The sequence below is a fragment of the Lampris incognitus genome, chromosome 3 (assembly GCF_029633865.1).
Source record: "Lampris incognitus isolate fLamInc1 chromosome 3, fLamInc1.hap2, whole genome shotgun sequence".
NCBI lineage: Eukaryota > Metazoa > Chordata > Actinopteri > Lampriformes > Lampridae > Lampris > Lampris incognitus.
In genome coordinates, this window is record NC_079213.1 from 37,702,568 (window position 1) to 37,725,707 (window position 23,140).

Below are 23,140 nucleotides of genomic sequence, written 5' to 3' on the forward strand. Positions count from 1 at the left end.
ACTATTACTACTGCTACTGACCCTCCATCCCAAATATGACTACTACTACTACTACTGCTACGACTACTACTGCTACTGACCCTCCATCCCAAATACTACTACCACTACTACTACTGACCCTCCATCCCAAATGCTACTACTACTACTACTACTACTACTGACCCTCCATCCCAAATACTACTACTACTGACCCTCCATCCCAAATACTACTACTACAACTACTACTACTTCTACTGACCCTCCATCCCAAATACTGCTACTACTACTACTACTGCTACTGACCCTCCATCCCAAATGCTACTACTACTACTACTCACCCTCCATCCCAAATACTACTACTACTACTACTACTACTACTACTACTAGTACTACTACTTTCGGCTGCTCCCGTTAGGGGTCGCCACAGCGGATTATCCGTTTCCATCTCTTCCTCTCCTCTGCATCTTCCTCTGTCACACCAGTCACCTGTATGTCCTCCCTCACCACATCCATAAACCTCCTCTTTGGCCTTCCTCTTCTCCTCTTCCCTGGAAGCTCCATATTCAGCATCCTTCTCCCAATATACCCAGCACCTCTCTTCCACACATGTCCAAACCATCTCAATCTTGTCTCTCTTGCTTTTTCTCCAAACCGTCCAATCTGAGCTGTCCCTCTACTATACTCGTTCCTAATCCTGTCCTCCTTCATCACTCCCAATGAAAATCTTATCATCTTCACCTCTGCCACCTCCAGCTCCACCTCCTGTCTTTTCATCAGTGCCACTGTCTCCAAGCCATATAACATAGCTGGTCTCACAACCATCTTGTAAACCTTCCCTTTAACTCTTGCTGGTACCCTTCTGTCACAAATCACTCCTGACACCCTTCTCTATCCACTCCACCCTGCCTGCACTCTCTTCTTCACCTCTCTTCTGCACTCTCCGTTACTTTGGACAGTTACCAGTCATCACTGTTGCTATGTCCACTTAATTTTTTTGAGTTGAGTTCTGTTGTTATAACTTCCGTGTTACATTATGGGACATGGAATGAGTTTATTCTTTCTCCAACACATTTTCTCCACTTGCCTTTGTTTAATTCTTGTCTTTTTCTAATCTAACATTATGGATTGTAAAATGCATCTGTGTTGTTGTGGTGAGGTGTCAGAACAGACTCGCGTGTCATAGGAAGTAAAGGCGATGGCTTAGTGCTGGTCGGTGGACTGCTGTCTCAGTCACTGCTGAGGTTCCTCTCATCTGACCCAGGCTGTCTGTCCTCATGGGCCTCACCTCCATCATCCAGCACAGTATCCACACATATCTGATCTAACGCTGTATCCCCTGTGACATGGAGAAGATACTGACTCAATGTCTCCCTGTCTTACAGAAAATTGCCTTCATGGTCGCCCTCGGCTTGGTCACCACAGAGCACCTGGAAGGTGGGTTTGGTAAAGGTTTTGAGTTGGAGTGATAATGCTGCATGTGCTGTGGAGGGTTTGCTGTCTTGCAGTGTGCAGATAATCCTGACGTGCTTGCAAAATAGCAGTGTGTTTTTTGTTTTGCTGACTAGGACAGCAGGTCAGACTCAGTGTCATGGTATAAACCCAGTCAGTAGGGCAATGCAAATTAATGTTGTCGGTATAAGCCACTCGGTAAGTATTAACGGTCTTAATTACAAGTGGAACTGAGAAGTGTAAAATGCATTATGTATGTCATCATGTAGTATCATTATGTATGTCATCATGTAGTATTATGTATGTCATCATGTTGTATCATTATGTATGTCATCATGCAGTATCATTATGTATGTCATCATGTATCATTATGTATATTCACACAAGCTTCCTCCACTCACATTTTGTCTTCCGTCATGTTTACGGCAAATGCTCGTGTGTTGGCATCTGTTTGTCTTCACGCTTGGCGGAAACATCCACAAGCCTCTGTAGACGATGAATAGCTGCATGTCTGTCAGCCAGCCGCTGTGTTAAACGTGTGGACGTTTGGGCCTCAAACTCTTTCTTGTGTTGTTTTTTCTGTTGTTGCTGCTGGGCAGAGATCCAGACCAAGAGGCAGGAGAGGAAGCGACGGAGCACAGCCAACCCTGCCTACAGCGGGCTGTTTGAAGCAGAAGTGAGAATACAAACCTTCTCCAGACCTTCTCGGTCTGGAGGAGGTTCACTCACAACCACACAGCAGTGGCTTCCAGAGCTTGTAGAGCTGGGAGACATTACTTATTTACTCCTCACACAGAAGCAGAGCACATAAACTGTGTCCTTTTTCAGTACTACTTACTCATGTTTTCACAGAAGTACTACTTATGTTTTCACAGAAGTACTACTTACTCATTATTCACAGAAGTACTACTTACTCATGTTTTCACAGAAGTCACCTGAAATCCAAAGCTCAGCATTTCAGAGTTAAACATGATTCGGTCGTCAAAGTGGTTTCTAGTCAGTGGATTCTAGTCAAAGTGGTTTCTAGTCAAAATAGTTTCTAGTCAAAGTGGTTTCTAGTCAAAATAGTTTCTAGTCAAAGTGGTTTCTAGTCAGAGTGGTTTCTAGTCAAAGTGGTTTCTTGTCAGAGTGGTTTCTAGCCAGTGGTTTCTAGTCAAAGTGGTTTCTAGCCAGTGGTTTCTAGTCAAAGTGGTTTCTAGTCAAAGTGGTTTCTTTTTTTTCCTTTTTTTTAATTCTGATTTCTCCCAATTTAGTGGCCAATCGATCCCTATTCTAGTTCAAACACCCACCCTCGTACTGCATGCGTTCGCCAACTGCATCTCTCCGGCCGGCAGTCTCGAAGGAGACGCCTCGCCACTTCCGTGACAAGGCGAATCCAGGCCAAACCACTGCTTTTTCCGACACAAGCAGAGACGCATTCATGTGACGAACACAAGCCGACTCCGCCCCCTAACTCCGCCCCCCAGAAGACAGCGTTACCAATTATTGCTGCTTCGTCGAGTCCGACCATAGTCGGATCTGACGAGACCGGGGCGCGAACCCCATACCCCAGTGGGCAACTGCATCGACACAAAGCCAATGCTTAGACCGCTACACCACCACAGACCCCACAGTGGTTTCTAGTCAGAGTGGTTTCTAGTCAGAGTGGTTTCTAGTCAAAGTGGTTTCTAGTCAGTGGTTTCTAGTTAGAGTGGTTTCTAGTCAAAGTGGTTTCTAGTCAGTGGTTTCTAGCCAGAGTGGTTTCTAATCAGTGGTTTCTAGCGTAGGAGACTAAACAGCTAATACATTGCCATTAAACCCTATGGCAATGGTGAGTTTAATTATATGTTTAACTTCTTTCTTATGTTGCATATCTCAGGTTGGTGTTGAATTAATCATTTGTAGGTCTGGGTGGTGTGGTGGTCTATTCCATTGCCTACCAACACGGAGATTGGTGGCTCGAATCCCCGTGTTACCTCTGGCTTGGTCAGGTATCCCTACAGACACAATTGGCTGTGTCTGCGGGTGGGAAGCCGGATGTGGGTACATGTCCTGGTCGCTGCACTAGCGCCTCCTCTGGTCAGTCAGGGCGCCTGTTCAGGGGGGAGGGGGAACGGGGGAATAGCGTGATCCTCCCACGCACTACGTCCCCCTGGTGAAACTTCTCACTGTCAGGTGAAAAGAAGGGGCTGTATACTCCACATGTATCGGAGGAGGCATGTGGTAGTCTGCAGCCCTCCCCGGATCGGCAGAGGGGGTGGAGCAGCGACCAGGACGGCTCGGAGAGTGGGGTAATTGGCCAAATGCAATTGGGGAGAATAAAGGGGGTAAAGCATAGATAAAAAAATAAATAAATTTGTAGGTCTGTTTCTTAGTCAGTGTAAATTACTGTACCTATACTCGTGTGAATCATGCTGTTTCTAGAACCTTTTATAATTCAACATTTCTTTGTGCAAACATCCTTACAATACATTCCAGTACCTAAAAAGTAGATGACATTCCTTCAGCTTTATCGTCAAGTCTTGGTTTTACTAAAATGTAAAATTTCCTCTTCCCTTTCAGCGCAAACGCCTTGCATCCAATTACCTGAACAACCCGCTGTTCCTCTCAGCTCGAGGTAAAGCACATGTCACCTTCATCCAGGACCATGCAGTCAGTTGTGGGGCAGCAAGAATTATGCACCAACTGCCTCCATAAACCAACCAATACACCAACCTTTTAACTTTACAGGCAACAGGTGCTCAGATACGAAGCGTGATGTAACTAGCGTTACATGATAAACAGCATGTTCTGAATAACAATGGCGGGGTTGGATTTGTATGTGCGCTGTGGCTGCTTGTGGGTGTTTGGTTGATAAGAACGCAGGTCCAGACCCAAGCCTTCAAGCTAGTCTTAATAACATGCTGGAGCTGGGTGTCCGGGTAGCATAGCGGTCTATTCCATTGCCTGCCAACACGGGGATCGCCAGTTCGAATCCCCGTGTTACCTCCGGCTTGGTCGGGCATCCCTACAGACACAATTGGCTGTGTCTCCAGGTGGGAAGCCGGATGTGGGTATGTGTCCTGGTCACTGCACTAGCGCCTCCTTTGGTCGGTCGGGGTGCCTGTTCAGGGGGGAGAGGGAACTGGGGGGGAAGCGTGATCCTCCCACACGCTACATCTCCCTGGTGAAACTCCTCACTGTCAGGTGAAAAGAAGTGGCTGGCGACTCCGCATGTATGGGAGGAGGCATGTGGTAGTCTGCAGCCCTCCCCGGATCGGCAGAGGGGGTGGAGCAGCAACCGGGACGGCTTGGAAAATAGGGTGATTGGCCAAGTACAATTGGGGAGAAAATGGCCGGGGAAAAATATGAATAACATGCTGCGGTCTGACCTGAGTAGCCGTTCTCAGAGATCCTGCATGGCTTTGCGTCTAATCCTTCCTGTCCAGTTCTGTGTTAACCTGTTGGCAGCTACTAACCTATTCTCTGCTCCCCATCTGCACACTAGACACTGAGGATCTCTGCTGGAAGGTACGTAGAATGACTACTGATACGATACGGTGTAGTTTCGTAGTCGTGAATGTGCGGTAGTAAATTCCATTTCACAAGCGGATGTGGGAGTATGATGATGCAGAGAGTGTTTTCATTTATCTGTTTGATGCATCTTCTGGATTTCTTCACAGCTAAACAAGGGTGCAAGCCTTACAAAAACAGTAAACATTGCAATAACGTACATATGCGACGAAGACAGTTTGATTGCAACAGCAAGACATGACTGAAGTCATCAGGAGTGCATCCTTACAAGTGCAGAGCTGTTTAAAACTAGGCCAGTCCCAGAGCAGGACTCATTAACATCTCTTATGTCTAGTCTGGCTCACACAGCTGCAACTGTAATATGACACAGTTCACACACTCCTGATTGGTGTTGGAGTGTCACACCATTGCCAAGTGCTGCCTGCTCTTGCAGAAGGGGTAAAGACTGGTACAGCCGTGGAGCTCGGCCTGCCTGGCAGTGCCTATGCTTGTTCTTCAGCTCTCCATCCCTCTCTGAAGACAAATCAACCGACGTCTCACTGACTTTACCGGAACTTATCAGGGAAACTGAACTATTAGAGCGAGGAGACAAACAAATCACTCACTCAGCTTCTTAGCAGATGTCCAAAACCTCCTAGGATTCATATCTCCCTCTGACTGTTCAAAACCTACACCGTGTGATACCCTCCCTCTGTAGGTCGAATTTAATAAAGATATGATGGAAAAAACACTCCCCCCTTACAACAGAATATGCTACAGCCAACAAACGTTGATTCATAAAGAGACGGCTGGCTGAAAGCTCAGTGCTAGCTTCAGGAGGCTTCGTCAGGTGTTGCATGCTGGTTTGATTGTTGAGCTCTGGGTGAAGAGTGACAGCTCTTGGTCTTCTGGCTGACAGGAGGACTCGGAGCATGATGACCGTTGTGCCAACTGTAAGGAGGAAGGCGAGCTCCAGCTGTGTCACAACTGTACCAACGCCTACCACCCCAATTGTCTCCAACCTCCTCTTAAAACCCCACCCAGAGGGGTATGGTATTGCCCCAAGTGCCAGAAGAAGGTAACTCTTAAAGAAAGCAGCACACTGAATAATCAGATAATTTTTTTCCATGTATTTGAAGGTGAGACTGGATGAAAGAATGTTCTTCTTGTGAAACGCACCAGTCATCAAGACCTTTCTTACTCACTGTCTTCACCCTTGTTCCCACCTTAAGGTTCTGAACAAGGAGAACATGTCATGGCCACAGAACTTCATACAGTCCTACGTCACACACAAGACAGGTGAGAAGGTTAAGGATGAAGCTCTGTGCTGGGAGTGTCCAGGTCAGTGTGGTGGCATGAACCTTGTTTGCCAGTGTTCAACATAGTCTTCTTTCTCACCATGGTATGCGTAGTGAGACAGGAGGAGAAGAGACGACTGTTGAGAAGAAACACCGAGCTGAAGAACGAGTGTGCCCAACTGGAAGAGCAGGACAACAGACTCAATAAGACCCTCACAGTAAGACAACTCACAGAGACCACCTCCATTTATTTTATAGGGGTGTAAGAAAGTATCAATACACTCGAGTATCACGATATTATCTTTTGTGATACTGTATCGATTCTCAAAACCACTACATCGATGTTTAATTGTTTACATGGAAAGGTTCATGACAAACATGTTGTGTTGTGTGTAACCCCATGACCGCTAGATAACAGTGTTGTAATCCATCTTCAGCCATTTGACTCTTCCACTCCAACCCAACAACATAAACTGAGACAGGAAGTAGCATAACACAAAGAACACAGGCCTATGAAACCACAATATATCACCTGTCTTACAGTATCACAATATATCACCTTTCTTACAGTATCACAATACATCACCTGTCTTACAGTATTGCGATATATTGAATGGTAACCCCATATCATGATACATATCGTATCGCCACATTCTCACCATACACAGCCCTACTTCTTTGGCTATTGACGTAAAACGTAGCTTGGCTGTCAGGTAGCTCAACTACTCACCTGTGTGTGTGTGTGTGTGTGTGTCTTTCAGCAATGCATGGATCTCAGAGACCGCCTACTGGGACAGCAGAAAGAGACCCAGGCGTCTCTGGATCGTCTCAAAGCCCTGATCAGGCTGATCCAGCGTGACCAAATGATTCAGGTCACCATGACAGCCACAACCACCACAGCCGCCCCCATGCTCTCCCTACCCTGGATCAAAACCACCAGCACCACCACTGCCACACCACCCCCCGCAGGACCTTCCATGCTTCTGCAGAAGAGCCAGCCCCAAACACAGGGCAATAATTAATGCGGGCAATGACTGGCGCAACGGTTTTTTTTGTGGGGTGGTGGTGGGGGGCAGCATCTCGGCTGAGTGGCTGCTCGCTGAGCCTTCTGCTGGCCACCTCACCTGAATATAGAGGGCAACAATTTTCTTTTTCTAAGATACCATTGAAATCATTGAATAATATCTAACCAGTTTTTCAATAGCTGTTGTTGGAAGGAAAACAAGAAGAACCTGAGAGAGCCTATATCCTACACACAAGTCATGACAAGTATTTTTTAAACCCGACACCTACAGTGCTTATGAGATTTCTTTTTTATTTATTTTCTATTTATTAATGTTCTTGGCCTTAATGTATTTATTACAACAACAACAACAACAACAAAAAGTTAGATTACAGTGCTGCCACAGAACTATGGAACAAGTATTCCTGAGTGGTCCAAAATATATTTTCTGTTTTTTTTCTTTCTAAACGGTATAATTATTGTTCTGCATATAGTGGGAGAGAACATTAGAGTAGTTGTAGTTTCAAATTAACAATGGAGTAATAAAAGTGAAAAAAGAAGTGTACATTGCTACTATATCTGACTAGATGTTTGTTCTCGTTCTGCTATGAACAATGTTTGCCATACTAATTCAGGTGATGAAGGGTGACGGGGAGCGTTTCCATTGTGTCTGTACGTAAGAGCGTACGAGCCTTCAAACAAGAGCAGAGAATACAGTTTTTCAGTATTAATAGAGTTAAAAGTCAGAGAAAAAAGTATTTAAGATGATAACAGAAATTAGCATTTTTAGTGGAGATTTTAGTATTTTCATGCCGATGCCTGTTGATAAATTTGTAAGTACGTTGATAAGTTTGGAGTATTCAAAGGGATCCTTGTACATATGTGTATTATTGCAGGTCTTTCCGTTTTGGTTCTTTTCTGGAGTCACACATCTTAACCCCCAAGATGTTCCTTTTTCACCGTCGCACCACAAACGTGGGACGCTTGAAGGACCACCCGAGTCACATGCACGTGCGACGCATCCATGTAACCCCTCTACCAGTATAGAAAATATGCCAAAAAAACTTTGTGTTTTTGTACTGGGAACACCCATCTATCAACCTCTTTGTTGCTTTACCCAGTCTGTTGTACATCTTTTACCCCGTCTGTTGTACATCTTTTTTCTTTTTCTAATTGGTTACATTTTTGATGAATGACTTTTTAACGATGGCGAGTCTGTTGGCTAGTCAGTACAAATGGACACTGCCTCAAGTACAAGTAGTTGAATCAAAAAGAGTTTTTCTTCGTCACATCATTTTGTAGACACCAGTCACCGACACACAGAACCGGTCCACCTGCTGCAGGCTGCAGACTGGTGGGCCGGGAGGACCGAGGGGCGCAGGACCGGGCGCAGGACCCGTCTCAGTCTGCCTGGCCTGTTCTCGGAGCGTCCAACTGGGAGGACGCCCTCTTTTTGCCCCTGTCCCGCTTTATAAAAGCTAGTCTTCCTGCTAGTCCACTGACACTCCTACAAGTGTCTGTGGAAACACATTCGCTGATGATAGTCAACTTAAACCATCGCACTTAATCTGTTATCACACGAGCTGGGGAGCAAACCCCCTCCGAGTCTCTGAACCCAAAACATGCACAAACGTGAACAAAAGTGAAATCACTTCAGATAAAAATGCCTTTATCAAAAGTAATAATGTTTTGGTGACTGTCACCACCGCTGTAACTTCCACTCGTGCCGTCCGTGGAGCGGCACCGTGACACGACGACACCATCACACAGTTCGACCAGCTGAGGGGTGCTGTGTTTCTCATATCAGAGTTGCCTGCGTTTGGTTGATTCCTTTGTTGAAAATACATTTTAGTTTTGTGGACTTATAAATGCCAAAATGGCAAAGAGTTGCGCCATATCGGCACGGCTGGATGTTGGAAAGTGTGGCACTGAAAACCTTTAATAACAACCAGTAATATCTTGAACTCTTCCTTAATGAAGTGGATCTTAAATTTATTTCTCTTAGTTTGGTAGAGCGATCGGTCTCCCTTCCCGACACCAACCAAAACACCTCCGAGAGGACACGATGGCAAATACTGCAAAGCTCCAAGCTTCAATAGCTCGTACGACTGTCTCTAATGCTCCAGTTCAAACCCAGCACCCAGCCGAGGTCTGCACGAGCCTCAGACTGCGTGCATTATGTGCAAGATAAAGCCACGCATCAATGTTCCAGTATGTTTGCCTTTTTAAACATATAAAAATGGCCTGGTGATCATGGAATGGGAACTAATTGGAAGTAAAGTTTGCCACATTGAGTCGGCACCAAGCCAGAAACGTTTTATTTTGGCTCTGGGCAAAAAGCCTTCCCAGCCGACACCAAAAACAAGGGCCCGCATGCAGCTCCTGACACCAGGACGCAGCTGAATAATGCATATCATGCAGCCGGAGGAGTCTGCACAGAGTCCAGGCCCAGCAGAATGGAATAGGTTTCCAGGATGAGGTGGATAAGAGATCATATCAGTGCTCCATGTTGCATCCCTGGTACCCCACCCATCCCCATCCACATCCCCGAGACATTAACACACTGAGGTGCAGCCTATCTTCATTCATTTCCAGAATCATCTCCGGGTGAAACTGTGCAGTGCTTGCTGAAACAGCTCTATTTTAATACACAATGACAAAACATTTGAACAAATGAAGTTAAAACATTTTTTATATTTTATCAAGGAACAAATAAAAAAAAACATTGGAATTTTCTATTGTTTGCCAGTTATGCATTCTTACTTGGCTTGCAAATGTTCAGTGTGTTCTTTTGCCATGAGGAGACGGAGGAGGCGACACAAGGCTTTTTAGATGGAAATGTCTGTTGGCTGTTGAAGTAGAGACTTTATTTTTTCTTTGTCATTAATAAGGGGACTGTCCAGTGGATTGTGTGTATAGGAAAGTGTTTGTCTTAAATATGCCAATGTAGTTTTTCTTTCTGATGCATTAAAAGTTGATTGATGGAAGTTGGTAAATGGTAAAGAGTAGTCTCACTTTTTTTGTACCAAGTTCTTATGAAAAATTGAATCATTAATAAACAAAAGTGAAGAACATGCATCTCATCAACGTGTTTTTCATACAGACGTACAACATCCTGCCATCTCCACTGCACACACACGACCATCAGTAGTGATGCTCAATACAGGTGATCTACTGCCATGCCTACTGAATAACCTACGTCTTGTACAGGTGCGATGGCCATTTTATACTGCAAATATACACAACTAAACAACAACATGCAGAGCAGGTGGGACAAGACCTTAAAACACAATGACGGAGGTAAAGGACACACAGGCAGCAAGACACCACTGTTACTTTTTCAAAACGGTAATTTTTTTTTGGGAGATTTTTTCCCAATGCCACATAATAAGGAAACAAACCAATACAAAATACTATGAACGCTACGACATCTGACATCACCTGAGCAGTTATACGACATCTGACATCACCTTAGCAGTTATACATCTGACGTCGCCTGAGCACTTATACTACATCTGACATCACCTGAGCAGTTATACTACATCTGACGTCACCTGAGCAGTTATACTACATCTGACGTCGCCTGAGCAGTTATACTACATCTGACATCACCTGAGCAGTTATACTACATCTGACATCACCTGAGCAGTTATACTACATCTGACATCGCCTGAGCAGTTATACTACATCTGACGTCGCCTGAGCAGTTATACTACATCTGACATCACCTGAGCAGTTATACTAAATCTGACATCACCTGAGAAGTTACTGGGCCAGCCATATAGTTTGAAGAAAAAGAAGATATTATTTCTTTAGATCAGTGTTTGTTTCCTTATTATATGGAACTGGCACATGGGAAGGACCATGTGTCGGCCCTGTGATGGCCCGGCGGCCTGTCCAGGGTGTCTCCCCGCCTGCCACCCAATGACTGCTGGGATAGATTAAAGCATCCCGCGACCCTGATTGGGATAAGCGGCTTGGATAATGGATGGATTTTTCCCATTTTTCTCCCCAATTGTACTTGGCCAATTACCCCACTCTTCCAAGCCGTCTCGGTCACTGCTCCAACCCCTCTGCTGATCCGGGGAGGGCTGCAGACTACCACATGCCTCCTCCGATACAATGTGGGGTCACCAGCCGCTTTTCACCTGACAGTGAGAAGTTTCACCAGGGGGACGTAGCACATGTGAGGATCATGCTATTCCCCCCCAGTTCCCCCTCCCCCCTGAATAGGCACCCCGACCGACCAGAGGAGGCACTAGTGCAGCGACCAGGACACATACCCACATCGGGCTTCCCACCCGCAGACACAACCAATTGTGTCTGTAGGGACGCCCGACCAAGCCGGAGGTAACACGCGGATTCGAACTGGCGATCCCCATGTTAGTAGGCAACGGAATAGACTGCTACGCTAACCGGACACCCACAAAATGGTCATGTGTAATGTGTAAAAAAATAGTCCTGTACACATGTGGTAATAACTTGTAATAACAACCTGACAAACAGCAACTATAAAATACATTTTGCAAGTGATGCCATCAAGCTGTGTGAGGTAACTGGTCAACACAAAACCGTTATTCAATGATGAAAGTAACGACACGGTGAAAACACAGTAAGGCTTTTGCATGTAGTGTAATAATCATGTAGTGTAAACAATAGTGACTGCAGGTGTCCCCACCCTTGCAAACAATACAGTGACTGCAGGTGTCCCCACCCTTACAAACAATACAGTGACTTCAGGTGTCCCCACCCTTATAAAGAATACAGTGACTGCAGGTGTCCTCACCCTTATAAGCAATATAGTGACTGCAGGTGTCCCCACCCTTACAAAACAATATAGTGACTGCAGGTACTCCCACCCTTATAAACAATACAGTGACTGCAGGTGTCCCCACCCTTACAAACAATACAGTGACTGCAGGTATCCCCACCCTTATAAACAATACAGTGACTGCAGGTGTCCCCACCCTTATAAAGAATACAGTGACTGCAGGTGTCCTCACCCTTATAAGCAATACAGTGACTTCAGGTGTCCCCACCCTTATAAAGAATACAGTGACTGCAGGTGTCCTCACCCTTATAAGCAATACAGTGACTGCAGGTGTCCCCACCCTTACAAAACAATATAGTGACTGCAGGTACTCCCACCCTTATAAACAATACAGTGACTGCAGGTGTCCCCACCCTTACAAACAATACAGTGACTGCAGGTATCCCCGCTCTTATAAATACAGTGACTGCAGGTGTTGCCACCCTTACAAATACAGTGACTGCAGGTGTCCCCACCCTTACAAACAATACAGTGACTGCAGGTGTCCCCACCCTTACAAACAATACAGTGACTGCAGGTGTCCCCACCTTATAAACAATACAGTGACTGCAGGTGTCGCCACCCTTACAAATACAGTGACTGCAGGTGTCCCCACCCTTACAAACAATACAGTGACTGCAAGTGTCCCCACCCTTATAAACAATACAGTGACTGCAGGTGTCCCCACTCTTACAAACAATACAGTGACTGCAGGTGTCCCCACCCTTATAAACAATAGTGACTGCAGGTGTCCCCACCCTTACAAACAGTACAGTGACTGCAGGTGTCCCCACCCTTATAAAGAATACAGTGACTGCAGGTGTCCTCACCCTTATAAGCAATACAGTGACTGCAGGTGTCCCCACCCTTACAAAACAATATAGTGACTGCAGATACCCCCACCCTTATAAACAATACAGTGACTGCAGGTGTCCCCACCCTTACAAACAATACAGTGATTGCAGGTATCCCCGCTCTTATAAATACAGTGACTGCAGGTGTTGCCACCCTTACAAATACAGTGACTGCAGGTGTCCCCACCCTTACAAACAATACAGTGACTGCAGGTGTCCCCACTCTTACAAACAATACAGTGACTGCAGGTGTCCCCACCCTTATAAACAATAGTGACTGTAGGTGTCCCCACCCTTACAAACAGTACAGTGACTGCAGGTGTCCCCACCCTTACAAACAATACAGTGACTGCAAGTGTCCCCACCCTTATAAACAATACATAGACTGCAGGTGTCCCCATCCTTATAAACAATACAGTGACTGCAGGTGTCCCCACCCTTATAAACCATACAGTGACAGCAGGTATCCCACCCTCATAAACAATAGTGTCTGCAGGTATCCCCACCCTTTTAAACAATACAGTGACTGCAGGTGTCCCCACCCTTATAAACAATACAGTAGCATAACGACCCAAACCAATGATCGGTTTCATATGCAAACTGCCGTGACCATTAACTAGAGTTAGCCTCCATAGTTTACCACTGGTATGAGGAGGCAGCGTGTTGGCCAACTGCTCTGCAGGACCATATGCTACATTCATGTGTTGAGCCAAATGGAACTCAATGTTCTCCTACAACTGAAGCTGGTGACCACTTTGTCAGTCAAGTTTCATTTTGTTGCTTTGATGCCCAGGTGATGCTTTGGGGCATTACCTAGTCAGCTAGACCCTACTGGCTAAACACGGTGTTGAAGTGCTCGATGAGGATCTGGGTGAAGATGTTGATGGCAGGGAGAGAGCTCAAACACACCAGGCCCTGAGGTGGCCAGACCAGATTCACCCCAAACACGCAGGCCAGGTTGGATGGACTCATCTTGTTCAGAATGCTCTCTAGTGACACCTGAGATGAAAAGGAGGAAGTTTTAAGAGAGGCACAGACTTTGCGCATGCACAACTCACATCTACATTTGAGTCAGATCGGGCAGTGAGAGTGTCAAAACCAACACATGATGTATTCGGGTATGAGTCTTGAAAGTAACTGAGAAATCGGTCATATTTTGCAGACCAGCAAATCATTCACTGCTGATCTCAGCACAGGAGAACTGGAGGAACACTGGATGAACCAACAATAATTTGCCTTATTCACCTCACCACCACGCGGAAGTGCCATAGTCTTCAGTGTTAAAACTCTGCTATAAAAATACAATTTCAAGAGTAGGATTAATCACAGCCACAGCTGGAAATCATCTCAGCAGCTACAATAAAACATCTCCCATGGCTGAGCTGTGTTTTCTTATCGTTGTTTTATGAATGAAAGTCATCAGCAGAGCAGCCACTCACCTTGATTCATTTTGCATCATGAAAACAGATGGTTAAAACCATTTGAAATCTTTTAATAAGAGCTTTGAAATTATGATAACCTAATGTCTTATTTCCTATTACACTTGGTCGATTTCAATCAAGGGTCCGTATAAGAGGTTGCACATCCACAGACTGACAGGCAAAACATTTTCATTAGGTAGATTTTTGAGCTTAAGCACTGCATACTGAAAACTTTTTTTCCCTCCACATTTCCCATTCAAGCGACTTAGGCACTGTGAAAAGTCTAATAACGGTAGGAAAACACTGGTTGTTCTGTCCGTGTGAGTGTCTATTTCCCATCTCCTGGTAGGTAAAAAAAGGGGTGGTTTGTTGCCAAGTCTGAGCACTGGAGAAGGGGAGATAGGCATGTCTGGCGGAGGTCTGCACTCTACTGAGTGCACTCCTCTAGTTATGCATGGGTTTGCCCACATTAAGCAGTCACTTGTCAACAAGACTAATGGTACTCGTGGGAATCTCTAGGAAGGAGTACATAGTCACACTGTATTGATCTTACACGACAGGGTTACAGCTACATCACATCAGAATGCTAAAACTCAATGTGAAGTGGTGTGAGTTCTGGGCACTAGTTACTATGCAAGGGAAAAAAGGGAATATCCATGGATAGATATGGATCGATTTTTTAAAGCTATTGGCAACTTTGATTTTATAGCAACTTAAACATACAGGGGAACTAGGAAATCAGAAGTATTTTATTCATCCCCTCGGGGATGAATAAAATAACAGGGTCCTATTAGGACCCAATTTCCTATTAGGAATTCTTACTTCCTATTAGGAAATTGACTTATCTTCACTAAAGACAGATGTTGTATACGGTTCAGAGATGCCGGGCTGCTGACCATGCACTCTGGTGCCTCTGTCTTTGACCAACAACCTCTAATCTCCCCAGGGAAGGTCAGCACTTGGACTAATGCTTCACCATACTATTCTGTGACAGAAAAAAAAGCTGTGAAAAGCTGTGATCAAATGAGAGATAAATGTAGTGACTCTTCTGTCATGGAACAATCTTTTCACCTCATTTTAGGTATTGGAGAAGATAGGGAGGAAGGTCATTTCAAGGTTGTAACTGACTTTGTGAGATGAATAAGTGGTGTAATGGCAAAGTAATGGCACGACTGTAATAGAATGCACCTACCATATGAAGGAAAGACACCAGATACTTCATCACAATGAAATTATGTTCCGGTAGACTTTCAATGATCTGCTTGCACTTTGTCACCTGAAGACTGCTTTCTATCCCTGAGACACAAAATAATAATAATAACTACATTTATATAGCACTTTTCTAAAACAACGGTACAAAGTGTTTTACAAAGAAATAAAACCAGACAAGGCAAAAATAATAAGAGCAAATAAGTAAGAGTAAAAATAAAAATAGTATGAATAAATAAAAACAAATATCAAACATTTGTAAAAGCTGTCACAAAAAAAGTTTTAAGACGAGATTTAAAAGAATTAACAAACCGAGACCTGGGAATAACCAGCAGGGCTCCATCTGCAGGTCTTAATGGTTGAGGGGGTGTATATCAGGTCAATAAATCAGAAATGTATGCAGGCGCAAGACTGGTTAAGGCCTTAAAGTGAGCAATAAAATTTTAAAATCAATTCGAAATATAACAGGGAGCCAAGTGTAGGGAGGCAAGCACAGCAGTGATATGGTCATGCCTCTTTGTCCCGGTAATGAGCCGAGCAGCAGCGTTCTGTACCAACTGCAGATGGTGGAGGGAGCCCTTGCTGATACCTGAGTAAAGTGCATTACAATAGTCAAGCAGAGAATAGATAAAAGCATATACAACTTTTTGCAGCTTGGCAACTGATAAAAATGACCTAATTTTGGAGATTAGCTTGAGCTGGAGAAAGCATGACTGAACAACATGTTTGATTTGATTATCACAACTGAGGTTAGCATCAAATATTACCCCAAGTTTCCTAGCAGCCTGCTTAAGACGACCTGACAGACCACCAAGATTAATAACAAAAGGGCTGATGGAATTTCGGGGAATGAACAGAATGACCTCAGACTTATCATCATTACTTTAAAAAAAAAAAAAAAATTATTTCTGATTTTTCCCTTTTTCTCCCAATTTAGTGGCCAATTGATCCCTATTCTAATTCAAACACCCACCCTCGTACTGCACGCGTTTGCCAACTGCATCTCTCCGGCTGGCAGTCTCGAAGGAGACACCTCCCCACTTTCGTGACAAGGCAAATCCAGGCCGAACCACTGCTTTTTCCCCACACACACACAGACGCATTCATGTGACGAACACAAGCCGACTCCACCCCCCTCCCGAAGACAGCGTTGCCAATTATTGCTGCTTCATCGAGTCCGACCATAGTCGGATCTGACGAGACCGGGGCGATCATCATTACATTTAAGAACATTTTCGGACATCAAGGATTTAATGTCAGAGAGGCAAGGTGTGAGATTTGCTAGGGTGCTAGGGTCTGTGGGTTTTAGTGGCATGTATAATTGACTGTCATCAGCATAAAAATGGTAGAGCACATCGTGATTTTGAATGACCTCGCTAAAGGGCAGCATGTGTATAGAAAAGAGAAGGGTGCCAAGAATTGAGCCTTGAGGGACACCACAACTCAACTGAGCCTTCAAGGTAGTAGAGTTACCCAGAACAACAGAAAAAGTTCTATTGGTGAGGTAAGAGCATAATAAGCTAAGGGCCAGGCCCTTGGTGCCTACCCAAGTCTCTAAGATGTAAGAGGGTGTTGTGATCAACTGTGTCAGAGGCAGCACTTAAGTCTAAAAGAACTAAAAGGACTTCCTGAAACACAAGCAGAATGAAATATGCAGATCTGCAAGCCAAGATAACAGAAAGCCTTTCAGTTTTTCACTACAGCTTGTTTGGTGCAGAAATTATACATCTGCATGAAACAGTTGTTTTTTTCTCTCCAAATCTTGTGTTAACTGACACAAAAGAAGCCATTGTGGAATCACAATTTTCTTAGTTTGAAAAGCTTTAAGAAATACTATATTTTGAAGTTTAGGAAGATTTAAAGTGGTTGCATGGCTTAACACTTCTCATATTTGGATGGAATCTTTATAGACATGGAAACAAAATGGCTACTTGGATCACGTGCCATTATCTGGGAGACGATGAGGGTGGTGAAACACAAACTCTTACTAAAGGTTCCTGACAGATTAAGAATAACTTATTTTTAATGCATAATAGTCAAGCAGAGAATAGAGCGAGGAGAACATTTTCCGGCCTCTCTGTTTAACATAAAACCATCTTGTCTGCTGTTTGAGGCAATCCTGCTTTACATTTGGCAGTGCCATCCATCTTCACTGTTGGGATTTACAATCACCCTCCATTTACAGATGATTTACAATCATCCTCATTCTCCTCACCCCTATAGGACAAAGTCATGCACTACATCACTTTTTCCATTTTCTGCTGCTCTTCATTGAATACTCATCACAATCCATATACCATACAACAATACTCACTGACTATGTCCTGCACCTGGTCATACAGGGCGAAGGTTAGCAGAGGTTCGGGCAACTCTCTTAGAAAGGTCTTCAGGATGACTGCGGGGACATGGACATTGTTGTACTGCTCGAAGCTTACTAGCTTCCCTGTGGGTGTCAGAAACAGCATATTAAAACATTCATTCAGGACATTCAATGCTAAAACACACGATTAGTACAATAGTTGTAATATATATTTTATAGATATTTTAGCAAAGATTATAGTGGGCTTCTACAATTAATAGGACAGGGATTGGGGACCCCCCCCCCCAAATCCATAAGGAGGTTGGTGGGAATGTATTGAAGATGTGGCTAGCACACAAACCCCAGTACCACTAAAGGGCAAATGTTCTGCAATCCCAGCAGCAAGAATACCAAAAGCTTGGTGCTGTTGTTACTTTTTTGAACCCTGCACAAATGGTCTCATTCTATACAGCAATCAGCCAAATTATTAAGACCACTGACAGGTACATGAATAACATTGATTATCGCACTACATTGGGACTTCACAAGGGGGTGGGATATACTAGGCAGCAAGTGAACAGCTAGTTCTTTAGGTTGATGTGGTTGGAAGCAGGAACAATGGGCAAGCATAAGAATCTGAGCTGCTTTGACAAGGACCAAATTGTGATGGCTAGATGACTGGGTCAGAGCATCTCCAAAACGGCAGGTCTTATGGGGTGTTCCTGGTGTGCAGTGGTCCCTACCAAAAGTGGTCCAAGGAAGGACAACCGTTGAACAGGCAACAGGGATATGGGGGCCCAAGGCTCATTGATGCATGCAGGGAGCGAAGGCTAGCCCGTTCTGTCCGATCCCACAGAAGAGCTACTGTAGCTCAAATTGCTGAAAAAGTTAATGCTGGCTATGATAGACAGGTGTCAGGACAAACAGTCCATAACAGCTTGCTACGTATGGGGATGCAAATCTGCAGACTGGTCAGAGTGCCAATGATGACCCCTGTCCACCATTTAAAGTGCCTACAATGGGCACGTGAGCATCACAACTGGACCGCACAGCAATGGAAGAAGGTGGCCTGGTCTGATGAATCGCATTTTCCTTTCCATCATATGGATGGCTGGGTGTGTGTGCATTGTTTACCTAAAGAAGAGATGGCACTAGGATGAACGATGGGAAGAAGGCAGCTGGCTGAGGTAGTGTGATGCTCTAGGCAATGTTATGCTGGGAAACCTTGGGTCCCGGCATTCATGCGGCTGTTATTTTGACACATGCCACCAACCTAAATATCATTGCAGACCAGGTACACCCGTTCATAGCAGCGGTATTCCCTGATGGCAGTGTCCTCTTTCAGCCGGATAATGCACCCTGCCACACTGCAAATACTTTTCAGGAATAATTTGAGGAACACTACAAAGATTTGAAGATGCTGCCTTGGCTTCCAAACTACCCAGATCTTAATACGACTGAGCATCTGTGGGATGTGCTGGAAAAACAAGTCTGATCCATGGAGGCCCCACCTCGCAACTGACAGGACTTAAAAGGATCTGCTGCCAATGTCTTGGTGCCAGATACCACAGGACATCTTCAGGGGTCTTGTGGAGTCCATGCCTCAATGGGTCAGAGCTGTTTTGGTGGCACAAGAGGGACCTACACAATATTAAGCAGGTGGTTTTAATGTTTTGGCTGATCGGTTTATAGTGTTATAATCCTTATATTTTTTAACAATTCCATTTCTACAGAATCACTAAAGTTTATCTAATTCAAAATGAAGTCATTCTGTAGACCCAATGTAGAATAAAAAAAAAGACAACACTGATTTTGCAAGCCTGAGGTCCTCAGGGAGAGCATGCTTATGAGCTGTTGTTTTGAAGAAAGATGGTCCCGTCTGTTCTAGACTAGATTTAGGTATGGCCAGGAGAGCCCCTGCCCTGTGATAAGAGGTGACTTAAGGGGTAAAATGTCAGACATAATTGAGATCCAAAACCATTCCAGCAATAAGTGACCAGTACAATGCTGGGGATAATTCTTTAACTGGCTGAGAGTTTTCGGTTGAGTGGACACAACAGTTTCTCAGTTTGTTCTGAAAAGAAATTTAGATATGCAGCATGACTTAAGCTGCTCTTATTTAGGGGATCTAGGCTATATTTTCAGTCAGCTGACTGGACAAGTGCATGCTTAAAGCTGTAGGAAAAAATTGCCCAATGATTGTAAATTCATTCAATAATAGACTAAGAAAAACTGAATCTTTTAATCTAAACAAGATACTGCTGCAATGTCAGGCACATGCTATAACTGAGTTTTTCAAATAGCAACCTCACAGCTCTACATGTATTTCTGATTTTATTTCAAATGCTTTCATAGATGAATGAAGAAAATGAGAGAGAGAGAAGGTTGGATGATGTGGGGATAGTGAATCAGGAAGTGCAGTGGATTAGCAAGAAGGAAGTGAGGGCAGCTATGAAGAGGATGAAGACTGGAAAGGCAGTTGGTCCTGATGACATACCTGTGGAGGCATGGAGATGTTTAGGAGAGATGGCAGTGGGGCTTTTAACTAGATTGTTTAACACAATCTTGGAAAGTGAGAGGATGCCCAAGGAGTGGAGAAGAAGCATACTGGTACCGATTTTCAAGAACAAGGGTGATGTGCAGAACTGTAGCAACTACAGAGGTATAAAGTTGATCAGCCACAGCATGAAGATATGGGAAAGAGTAATAGAAGCTAGGTTAAGAGGAGAGGTGATGTTAGCGAGTAGCAGTATGGTTTCATGCCACGAAAGAGCACCACAGATGTGATGTTTGCTTTGAGAATGTTGATGGAGAAGTATAGAGAAGGCCAGAAGGAGTTACATTGTGTCTTTGAAGATTTAGAGAAAGCATACGACAGGGTGCCGAGAGAGGAGGTGTGGTATTGTATGAGGAAGTGGGGAGCTGCAGAGAAGTATGTAGGAGTGGTGCAGGATATGTATGAGGGCAGTGTGACAGTGGTGAGGTGTCCGGTTGGAATGACAGATGGGTTCAAGGTGGAGGCAGGATTACATCAAGGATCGGCTCTGAGCCCTTTCTTGTTTGCAATGGTGATGGACAGGTTGATGGATGAGATCAGGCAGGAGTCCCCGTGGACTATGATGTTTGCAGATGACATTGTGATCTGTAGCGAGAGTAGGGTGCAGGTGGAGGAGAGCCTGGAGAGGTGGAGGTATGCACTGGAGAGAAGAGGAATGAAAGTCTGTAGGAGCAAGATGGAATACATATGCGTGAATGAGAGGGAGGACAGTGGAATGGTGAGGATGCAAGGAGTAGAGGTGACAGAGGTGGATGAGTTTAAATACTTGGGGTCAACTGTTCAAAGTAACGGGGAGTGTGGAAGAGAGGTGAAGAAGAGAGTGAAGGCAGGGTGGAGTGGGTGGAGAACAGTATCAGGAGTGATTTGAGACAGAAGGGTACCAGCAAGAGTTAAAGGGAAGGTTTACAAGATGGTTGTGAGACCAGCTATGTTGTATGGTTTGGAGACAGTGGCACTGATGAAAAGACAGGTGGAGCTGGAGGTGGCAGAGTTGAAGATGATAAGATTTTCATTGGGAATGATGAAGAAGGGCAGGATTATTAGGAATGATTATATTAGAGGGACAGCTCAGGTTGGACGGTTTGGAGACAAAGCAAGAGAGGCAAGATTGAGATGGTTTGGACATGTGTGGAGGAGAGATGCTGGGTATATTGGGAGATGGATGCTGAATATGGAGCTGCCAGGGAAGAGGAGAAGAGGAAGGCCAAAGAGGAGGTTTATGGAGGGAGGACACGCACGTTGCTGGTGTGACAGAAGAAGATGCAGAGGACAGGAAGAAATGGAAACGGATGATCCGCTGTGGTAACCCCTAATGGGAGCAGCCAAAAGTAGTAGTGGTAATAGTAGTAGTAGATGCTTTCATAGTGGATATTTGTATTTTCACCAGGTGGTTGAGATGCAGTGTTTGCTAACTGCTACTCTGTCTCTCCCAATCAGGTAGGGGCACGATAGCTTTCTCAATTGTGGAACAATACAGGTATGGCTTCATGTGGGATCGAACCTGGGACCTCAATTTTAAGAGAACAAACCTTCATCACTATAAGCTTGCTCTTATTCATTAGCCCTCTTCTGTTTGTTTGATGGTGAGCAAAATAATCAAATTTGGCCGGTATAGAGCTGAGTTGGAATAAAAACCTACAGGGGCACCCCGGTCACTCATCTGGTAGAGCACGTATCACATAAGGCTGAGTCTTTACCACAGCCGCCTGGGTTCGACTCCGGGCCGGGCCCTTTGCTGCATGTTATCCCCTCTCTTTCGCCTGCCTTTCCTATCTCTACTATCACTATCCAATAAAGGTGGAAAATGCCCAACAAATAAGAATTAAAAACCTACATACACACGGCCCTCGATGGCACATGATTGCGTACCACTAACATACTGTACACCATGTTGGCTAGTAACATGGGGTTGACTGTGGGTTCCCTAAAGGTGTGGCTGAAAGCCTAATGAAGTGGAGCCTGGACTGAAGTGTACTGTATCTCCACCATAAGGGCCTGGACTGAAGTGTACTGTATCTCCACCATCAGGGTTGTGGGAGACGGGGCTGCTTGATGGCATCTGAGCCACCGGAGACAGCGTTTCATTGATCCCCATTTCCTGGTAGACAGATAAAAATCCTTGCCGCTGCGTGGGGGGTTGGTCCTGCTCACCCAGGTTATAGAGTTTCTGGATGTCCTTGATGAGTTGAACGTTTACTGACCTCCTGAAGATGCCCTCTGTTTTTAGCCCTGAGAACACAGTGAAGAGAGACAGGGTGAATGAGAAACAGACAAAAATGACAAGTTTTGATCCCAGGCAACGTTTGTTAAATAACAATTCATTCCACCACAAACCACAACACTCACCTCTTTCTTTAAGAAAGGCCACTGTCTGAGACATCACAGGCGGTATCATCACGTTGTTGTTCTTCTCACGGATGCTGTTACGAGAATATTTAATTCAACCTAGTTGAACATGGATACTCAATTCCCTCGCACCAGTGTGCTTAAAATATTCATGAACCGGTGACTCCCTTGCATTTGATTAAGAATTTGGTTCATGGAAAACATGCATAATTCAGGACATACCACACCGCTTTGCATTTACACTAAATTACTAAAAGTCTGGCAACAAAAGGCTGAGCGACACTCACTACTGCAGACTGACACCAAACTGCTGGTTGGGTAGTGGTGGTCTTGGTGGTGGACTTTTCACTGGAGGAGGGCGACCACCTTTCTGTGCAGCCCGTAACCTTTCATCATGTCTGCAGAATATGTTCAACACAAGCAGCATCTTATCAGTAATATAAC

General features: G+C 44.7%; 1 protein-coding gene across 1 annotated transcript in view; it reads left to right on the forward strand.

Moving 5' to 3' along the window:
* Positions 1–10,322, forward strand: part of phf21b (PHD finger protein 21B) — a 112,418-nt gene extending 102,096 nt beyond the window's left edge. Inside the window, exons 6-13 of the mRNA XM_056277612.1 lie at positions 1,362–1,413; positions 2,028–2,104; positions 3,970–4,024; positions 4,895–4,917; positions 5,819–5,977; positions 6,132–6,198; positions 6,312–6,415; positions 6,959–10,322. Coding sequence (XP_056133587.1) covers positions 1,362–1,413; positions 2,028–2,104; positions 3,970–4,024; positions 4,895–4,917; positions 5,819–5,977; positions 6,132–6,198; positions 6,312–6,415; positions 6,959–7,219 — 798 coding nt within the window. The 3' untranslated portion in view covers positions 7,220–10,322. The remainder of the gene's footprint in view (positions 1–1,361; positions 1,414–2,027; positions 2,105–3,969; positions 4,025–4,894; positions 4,918–5,818; positions 5,978–6,131; positions 6,199–6,311; positions 6,416–6,958) is intronic.
* The last annotated feature ends 12,818 nt before the right edge of the window (positions 10,323–23,140 follow it).